This window comes from Bidens hawaiensis, unplaced genomic scaffold (genome assembly GCF_021521415.1).
Source record: "Bidens hawaiensis isolate Kalapana, Puna unplaced genomic scaffold, B.hawaiensis_p1.1 tig00024116_1, whole genome shotgun sequence".
Lineage (NCBI taxonomy): Eukaryota > Viridiplantae > Streptophyta > Magnoliopsida > Asterales > Asteraceae > Bidens > Bidens hawaiensis.
The window spans coordinates 329642-339202 of record NW_027493800.1 but is presented as its reverse complement, the minus strand read 5'-3'; the positions used below and the strand labels follow the sequence as shown (position 1 = coordinate 339202).

General features: G+C 44.2%; 1 protein-coding gene across 1 annotated transcript; it reads right to left on the bottom strand.

Moving 5' to 3' along the window:
• Positions 1-399: 399 nt before the first annotated feature.
• Positions 400-1139, bottom strand: LOC143568725 (uncharacterized). The gene is made up of 2 exons (XM_077054802.1): positions 753-1139; positions 400-639 (listed from the first exon to the last, which is right to left on the bottom strand). Exons 1-2 carry the CDS (start codon positions 1137-1139, stop codon positions 400-402), a joined length of 627 nt encoding a protein of 208 aa, XP_076910917.1.
• Between the last annotated feature and the right edge of the window lie 8422 nt (positions 1140-9561).

The window sequence follows — 9561 nt, the reverse complement described above, 5'->3', positions numbered from 1 at the left end:
ACTTGCTGGGTTTAGTTTTATGCTTATCTTTTACAGTTTTTTGAAGGTATCTTCAATGTCTCTAAGCATCTTGTCTTCTTCTGTGCTCTTTATGACTATGTAAACCATGTATACTTCCAAATTGTTTCCGATCTGTTCACCGAGCTATTGATCTATCAGGCGCTGATTTGTTACTCCCACAAATTTTAACTCTAAAGGCCTCATTTTGTAACAAAAGGTGTCATTGTCTGTGCGAAATGCGGTTTTATCTTGATCTTTTTATGTCATGTGAATTTAATGGTAACCTTTATACGCATCTAGGAAACATTTCAAGCGCTATAGTGCTAATGCATCTATCTTTAAGTCTATTTTGGGCAATTGATAGCAATCTTTGGGCAGACCTTGTTTAGGTCTTTGTAATTAATGCACATTTTGGCATGCTCCTTTGCTTTTAGGGATCATAAATGGGTTAGCTACCCATGTCTGATATCGTATCTCACGGATGGTCCCTGCTATCAACAGTTCTGGAACTTGATCGTACATTGCTTTCGTATGCTCTAGACCCATATTTTGTCTTTTTTGAACGACTGCTGTAAATGTTGGATTAACTTTCAAAGTGCGTTCCGCTATGTACCGCGAAACTCCCACCATGTCACCAGACTGCCATGAAAAAACATCTATAATAGCAACAAGTGTTTCAAACATGAGTTCACACTTTTTGATAAGCTCGACCCTATGGTGACTGTCTGATCATGGAACTTTGCATTAAGTACCCATTTTTCTGGTTCCGAGTTGTCGGCAAGTTTAGGCGCCTTCAGTGGTTTTGACACTTCCGCGACTAAACAATCTTTGTTAGGTCGTATCAGCGTGATGCCTGTTGGTGCGAAGACACCCATTATGTCATGTGTGGTGGATGAGTTTGCGTTAAAGTCATCTATAGTTTCTCTGCCCAAGTTTATATCATGTTTTGAAGTCATTGGTAACACGAGGAACTCTACGTCTTTAATTCGAGAATGTTTTACATCGTTTAGTGTTATCGGGAACTTGAGCTGGCCAAACGGATGAGTAATTTCATTTGAAAACCCTGAAACTGGTGCGTTGACCGGTTCTAATCTTGTTTTGTCTTCCTCGTCCAGGTGATCAAAACATTGTTGATACATTATGTCATAGGTGCTTCCTTGATCAATAAAAACTTACTTGCTCTGGTAGTGACCAATTACGACGGTAATTATTAAGGATTGTTTCAGGCATGGTCCGCCTTTGATCCTTGGGAATATGAATGACTCTTCCTTCCCGGCTTCACTGCTTGGTGTAAGCATTTTAGCATTTTGACGCTTCCCGCCTTGGATCATATGGGAATTCATATTTTTTATTTGTTTTTTTGGCGGACCATCGTCTCTGCCTGTTCCTTGATTTCTCGTGTGTTTTCTAATCGATAACACCAATGATCCGGCTTCCCTGACTTCACCGCCTCTTCAATTTCGTTATGTAGATTTGTGTAATCACCGGTTGTATGGCCAACATCCTCATGGAACTTCTAATAGTTTGAGCTATCCAATTTTTGTTTGTTGGAAATTTGCTTCGTTTCTACAAGTCTATATTCTCTGTTCCCAGAATCTGTGACGGGGTTTTTGATAACGGTGTCCATTCACTCTGTTTGTATCCGCGGTTTCGGTCACATTGTTTCTCTTCTCAACGGATTTGATGTTGTAGGCGTGGGAGCTTTCGCGGGTGGTTGGATCCTGGACCATATGCATAGATGAGAATATGAACAGATCTCTTGGTTAGCAAGTTAGATCTCTTGGTTAGCAAGTTAATGTAATGAAAATGCCAAGATACGAATATGAGCGCAACCCCTAAGAAATCTTTTAGAGAGAGATAAAAATAGCGATAGCAATATCACAACAACCTCGAACAACACCAGCACCGACTGTGACCATAGACAAGTGAGTGTTTTTACTTGTGTATGACAAGAGGTGAAGTAACCGACCTTCATGAACCTTATCATGCGAAAGTGAGTAATTTAGGTTATACAAAGTCATATTACCATAATATATTATTTTGGTGTTAACAAGATTCCTATGATGATTGCACACTAGGTGGCCATTAATGGGTTTTAATATCATGTGGGAGTAGGTAGTTTTAGGTTATACAAATTTACCTCAGGACAAATTAAGTCACTTAGATGCAAATGACATCTGTATGTCGCTAGGTCAGTCAAGCAATGGGCCATTATGTTCTTTATCATGTGTAAATGAGTTCTTTTGGGTTACACAAAGTGACCTTATGTAATAACAAGTCGTTCCGGTGCTAATGATATGTATATGATGACCAATACAGTAGTAGGCTATTAATAAGCCTTATTGGTGTATGTAAAAATACATTTAGGTGTCAATGCATGGCATGCTAATGATGGAAGGTTCACTAATGGGCCTTATCATTTGTAAGTGAGTTGGTTTAGATTATACAAAAAAATAATTAGATCATAACAAGTCATTCTGGTGTTAATACATGTGTACGACGCCGTCAGTAAGCAGTATCATGCGTACATGAGTTGCTTTCGTTTATATTAGCTTCGATTATCGTTGTTAGTTTATTAAATGCAATAAATAGTATATCAAGTCTTTCAAACTTTGCATGTATTGGATTTTGTTTTTTATTAAATACATACATTAAAATTGATGTTGTATCTAATTTTATAACCGTGACACGTGGCCCATTTGGTATGAAGTGTTACATCGAACTCTTCCTTACATGATAATAGGAATTACTGACACATATTAAAATGTAACATATCATGTATGAAAACTGGTAGTGTATCTAGCCATACCCATTATACGTTCATTCTCAAGGAACATGGTCTTATTATAATCGTGGCCAGAAAGAAAGTAAAGAATAAATCCGATCAGTGCTGACAAAATGCACTGGTTTATCAAAGCTTTACTAAATAAGCTTCTAAGGATGCCAAAAGTTTCCCTAACAATAAATAACGAACCCGAAGCTTGGCAGGAACGGAAATGGATGCCCAAACCCGAAGAAAATTGTAATTGTGCCTTGAACGGATACATTTTAAGAGCAGTCGAATTCCGGGCAGACTGAGAGAATAATGATCAGTAACAAGGCAACAACGATACCAAAAATTACTAGTTTCACCTTCATATTATGAAACCACATTTTTCTCTTTATCTTGGTTCCTTGTTTCTTGAAATCTTGTGCCTAAACATGATATACAATCAAACCATCAATGTTAGTATTATTATCAAACTAGAAAAAAAGCATTTTTTAACACTTAAAATGGAGTTTAAAGTTTAAATATTAAATATAATAACCTGAGTGCGAAGGTTGTCACTTTTATCAACAAGTAATTCAATCTTCTCTCCACGATCAAGAACCTAAACATGACAAATATGATTCAGACATCATGGAGACTCCATTGATAACATATATTTCAAGCTATTTTATGTTAACAAAGTGTAAAAACGTTTTGCGGATCAAATCATTTACAATACGAACAGTTGTGCGGTAATAATATCGTATGAGATGGATGTGATAAAAAGCGAACAAAACTATGCAAATTTTGTGTTAGAAAACAAAAAAGTTACCTTCTCTATGTTCTCCATCATCACTCCTTTGACTTCAGAAACTTGAGCCTGTACCTTAGCAATCTTGCTAATTTCTTCCGGATGAGAGACACAGTAGCGCATATGCTCTTTAAGTTTTGGTCTGAAATTACAAAAACATTTGTATCTAAGAGATTAATTTTTTTTAAAAGGGATTGTTTTAAACCATGATGATAAATGGGTAATTTTTTTATTTGATTTATGTGCTAGCTAGTATATCTTGAACAACGGACTAACCCAATAATCAAATAAAAAAAATACCCATTTATCATCATGGGTTTAAAAAAAATGCAAATCGGTTTTCATAATTCAAACTACGACTCATTGATTGATAGTAGTCCGTACTAACAATGTAATCTATAGCATTCCCAACTTTCATTCTTGTTAAAAATGTCATTCCAATAGAAAACTAACTTAACTTTCTCTACCCTAACTTTTTATTTTTGTTGTTTTTAAACAAGTTACAACATTACGATTGAGATAAAAATCAATCATTTGCTCGTTACGGGTAAACGGGGTTTCTTTATCAGTATAGTGGGATTGGCCATTGGTAACTATTGAGAAAGTTAAGAGTATCATTTTAATCACATTGTCGGTATAAATCATTATCTGTCATTAAGTGATAGTTTGGATAATTAAAATCCATTATGTTCCGAAATAATTATGCTCTAAGATTTATGCATAGATGCTTACCCAAAATCTTTGTTCAAGCTTTTGGCACCACCAGTTTTGCCTTTGCCTGCCCCATATTTATTATAAAAATCATCCTTAATACGCTCCAAGAAGCCAATGGGAAGTTCCCTACCCACAGACTCGACCGCAACAACACAATATGCTGCAATAGCCATATGAAGTCGTTAAAACCGATCGCAACTATAAGTATTCCCCAATATCCAACTATAAGTTTTTACAGTTTTTCGGCATCATAGATTTCATGAATAGACATGTGCAAGCATAGATCATACAATCTTATTCATAGAATGGCTATCATCTTAATAGAGCATCTGAAGAAACACTAATTGACCCCGGGCAGATTACGGATAATCTGGGGGTTAAATAGATGTTTCCCACGAGGGGTTATGTCCGGCAAAGATGGTTCTTCTGGTGACCTGCAAAACAGACACCGTGAGCTCGTCACTTAGAAGGGGGGGGGGGTACCTCCTTGTGACCACCCTCCGGCGTGAGAATCATACTAGATTGCTCTTGAATATAAGTGTATATTAAGAGATTGCTAGAAAAGATAAGATGTGATAAGGTAATGTAATGTGTCCATACCATTCCAAGGTGTTGGAGTATTTATAGCCGAAGGTAGGTTTCCAAGCAGGTACAGCCGGCTGAATAGTATTCCTGTTCTGCCAACTGTGGGCTACGCACGTGCCATGCTGGTGGTTGGTGGGTAGGCAGCGGCTGATAGTGACCAGGCCGGCTGTGTACTATTTCTGTTCCACCAACTGCAGGCTATGCACGTCCTCTGACAGGTTGGTGAGTAGGCAGCGGCTGATAGTGACATACAGTACAAGAGCGTGCTGCTCGTCATACTGTTGTCAGTGAGCTGTCGTATCTTTGGTCAGATCTTTTGTCCATACCTCGTCAGGTACAGTACAAAAGATCCTCCAGTATCGAACGGACTGGCTCATTTGTGCGGGGGTGTTCCCGGCTTTATGCGGGAGTGTCCCGGCTTGCTCACTCCTTCTTCAGGTGACATTACTGAATTATTTAAGAGTTAAGTGCCTTGTGCGTGTAGCCTTGCTGCGCGGGTAGCCTTCCCTGATGGCTAGTATCCGTTGCTGCGGGAACAGGCGGAGTACGTCGACCATTGGGAGGCTTTTCCTGCGGGAACAGCTTGCGTACTGCGCGTAAGGACGTCACGTCTCTGAGCATGGTGGGTCCTGCGGATCCAGTTGGTTTCCGCGCAGACGTCTCTTCAAGGTGAGTTGCGAGTTTAGCCTTTGCGCAGACGTCCCTGTTGAAGGTGAGTCTTGCGGGTTCAACTGCGCAGAGGTCCCTCTTTGAGGTGAGTCTTGCGGGTCCAACTGGGCTCTGCTGGGACCTACCTCTTCAAGTCCCCCCAGTCCAATGTTCTTCTCATGAATTGTTAATAAGTGAGGTGAACTTTTGGACTTAAGCAAAGGGTTTTGAAAAGGTTTAGTATTAAGGTTTTCCATGGGGATTCTTCCCGCGGAAGTCCTAATGTCACGTGCAGAAATTCCCGACTTTTCTGCTTGATCTTTGGGTATGATGCGGGTAGGTCTGTAACCTCCTCACAAGTCAGGAGCGTTGAGTTCCACTTGTATAGATTATCCATGAGGTTTTGGTAGTTTTGAACATAGTGATCAATTATGTTAAAACAACCAATTCCATCTTGGAGCTTCAAACAATCTAGTTCTCGACGTTCCCGCTATGCGGGGATGTTATTCCCGTTTCCGCAAGCATGGCCCAGAAGATCCTTCTTGGTTTCAATTCCCTGCGGAGTGCTAGGTATGTGAAGGGTTTCGCCTTGACACTGTACCCGCACTCGTTTTATAGTTACTTTACTTCCAACGTATTCCTGGCTTCAATTCCCTGCGGGTGCTAAGTATGTGAAGGGTTTTGCCTTGACACTGTACCCGCACCCGTCTTACAGTTACTTGGTCGCCGAGGTATTCTTGGCTTCAATTCCCTGCAGGTGCTAAGTATGTGAAGGGTTTTGCCTTAACACTGTACTCGCACCTGTCTTATAGTTACTTGGTTGCCAAGGTAAGGGGTATAGTCCCGCTTACTTTTGAATCTTTTTGAAATTCGAAGAGTTGGTGAAAGGATAAGAACAGTCCAAACTGTTGAAACGTCGTCCGACGGTTTCTTCTGACAATGTCAGGACCTGCAGGAAGTTATGAGACGTGACAGTATATGGTCATTCCAGACGCTTTTTCAGGCGCGTGGGCGCGAGTTTTCGGGCGCGTGGCCGCGAAGTTTACGGCACGCGTCCTGTCAACAGCTGTTGCCAGCTTGCTTTTTCCACGTGTCAGAGTTTCATTGCACCAGCGTTTTCCTCTCTCTTCCGCATTAAATTCATCGCATTCATTGCGATGAGTATATAAAGGGAGGAGAGGTTGCATCTCAACTCACAGTTTTACCTCTCTTTTTCTTCTAAACGATTTCCGGCGAATACTCTAACTTTTCTGTCGAGCATTCTCCTGAAATCGTTCTTGTTTACATCCCAAACATGTCTTCTCATGATCCTGAGGTTACTGTCGAGGAGTCCGATGTATACCTCGAGAATCCGTCGTCCACGTCGGATAAGGATGACAAGAGTACTGCTGGCGAGTGCCAGTGTGCTCTTCCGGTCGACCTCTATCAGTACGTCGTCAAGAAGTTCATGCTCGAGCCTTTCGAGCCTGAGTTTCCTGCACCTCATCAGACGGTGTACGATGCCCCCAAGGGCAAGATAGGGGTGTACGCTGCATTCTTCGTCTATGGGAATCTCAGGTTCCCATTGACGAAGTTTGTATACCGTGTTCTGGAGAGACACGGTGTGCATCTGACTGAGGTACACCCAATGGCGATCGCCAAGATCCGCCATTTCGAGTGGGTGTGTCTCATTCTGGATGTGGAGCCCCATGTTGACCGCCTGATGACCTTCTATTCCTGGAGGTGCATCCAGGGGTGGTATACCTTGGTCAATCGGATCAAGGGTTTGAAGATCTGCGCTACCGAGCGCAGTCTTCGATCTTGGAAGCGGGAGTTCTTCTATATCTCCGCTCGCGTCGTCCCCATAGCGATGACGTTCAAGAACGGGAGAGCTCTCCCGAACCTTCACGCCTCCAACTACCAGGAGGCAGAATGGTTCTCCAAGGTTTCCCGGATCCAGTCTCCGGTTTACCGCTTTGCGGAGTCCGGGATGGTGATGCTCGGGATGAGCCGGGTGTGGAAGGAGGCGTCACAGATTCCCATCGTCCTCGAATACGGTTTGAACTCTGTCCCTTACGGTATGCTTCATATTATCCGTTAATTTAGGGTTTTTTTTCTAACCGTTTTTTCTTTTTGTATTCAGAGGGAAACGACTTGCAGTCTCTCTTGCAGCCGCGGGAGAGTGATGGTCCCGCTCGGATGGGTACTCGTGCTCTAGATGAGAACGAGTTGCTCATCCTTGAGCAAACGGCGGATCGGTTCGTGGAGGTCTACCCGCCAGGCCACGAGATCCTGAGCGCCAGGCGGCCAGGTAAAGAACTTTTTGACCCTCGCCCTCTCAATGCTCAAACCTCTTCGGGAATTCCTCTAATTTTGTCATCTTCTGATGAGGAATCCGCAGATGGTCCTTTCTTGGCGAGGAAGAAGGCTGCCGGCGGGAAGGGCAAGGCGAAGGTTGCCTCCACTGCCGATCAGGGGAATCGGTCAGAGTCGGAGACCGAGAGTGAAAAGGTGGCGGGGAACCTTGGTGGTGATGAGACCACTGTTCCGGAGGTTGAGACAGCTGTCACCTCCGGGCAGCCTAGTACAACGACGGTGACCGGCGTGAAGAGGCCGGCTCCATCGGGTTCGTCCCCTCCTATTCGCACCTTCAAGCTCAAGAGGACTCGTAAGTGTAAACTTTAACTTTAAATTCATATCTTTCTGTCATTATATTTAAATATGTTGTCTTCATGCAGGCGTGGATTCAACCGCATTCCATGGTGGAGCGGGGAGGAGCACTTCTGGACCCATGACGGTAGGTTTGGTCAACCTACCCGAGGCGATGACCCAGGCGGCTGCGCCTGCTTCACGTGTTGGTTCAGTTGCTCACTCGGTTGAAGCAACTGTTCCAACTGTGACGACGTCTCCGCCGGCTGTCAGTGCCATATTCACTGATTCCTTCACTAAGCCGGCGGTGAGTTTTTCTGCGGGCTCTTCCGCAGCGGCGACCACGGTTGTGAGTTCACCTCCGGTGAGCTCACCTCTGTTGGTTCCTACGACGGCGGCTTCAACCACGCCTCCGGCACCGGCGACCACCTCGCCCCCCGGCCGGTTCAGCAGGTATGTTTGGGGTTGGGGCGTCTAGCCAATCTCTGCCTCCTTCCCATCTGCCTGACCTCTTGGATGGATATCCGTTAGGTTCGGGTGATGGGTTTGGCGGCTACAGGCCTGTCGTCGACCCTACAGGTACGTAGGGTTATTTTGGCCTGTTATGTTTTTTTTTATCATCTTTTCCTAACTGCTTTTTGTTTTTGCAGTGTTGGATTCGAATGAGGTGTTTGTTCCGCGGTGGAACATCCGCCGGGGAACCACCCTTCGGACGGCTGTGGACTGCGTCGAGTGGGCGTGCCACGCCGCCCCCAGTGGTGCACTGGGAGAAGCTATGTCAAGCTACCAGGAGGGTAGGCTGACAAACGAGCTTCGAATTCTCCTTGCCCGGATGCAGCCGCGCGTCGAGCTGCTTTGTCGTGAAAACGACAAGTTAAAAGCAGCTCGTATCCAAGAAGTAGCTCAGGTGCGGGCTGTCCGGGAGGAGAACAGGAGGCTCTCCGCCGTTGCTGCGGAGAAGGAGAAGGCCTTTAAGGCCCTTGAGGTTGAAGTTCAGGCCCGTCTCGAGGCCCGTTCCAAGGCTGCCCAAGCTGTTAACGAACAGCTTCGGTTAGCTAAGGAAACCACTCGGAACGCAACTGAGAGGGCCACCAGGGCTGAAGCTATTGTTGAGCCTCTACGCACCGAGAATGAGGAGCTCAAAGCCAAATTAGAGAGGCTCCAGCAGGCTCATGACGCCTTGGCCATGGAAGACGCCAAGAAGCTTCAAGAAATCTTGGACCAGAGGGGTATGCTTGACCATACTGAGCGTAAGCTAAAGGGCGTTGAAGAGGCTGCTGCTAAGGAAGTGTTGCTTGCCAACCTTAACAAAAGTGAAACCGAACGCGCTCGTAACCAAGCTCGAGCTGCCCTCCAGGAGGCTCTGGTTACCAAGGAATGGCTTCTACGAGAAGCGTTGTCGCAGGTAAGCTTAGCTTCATAATGT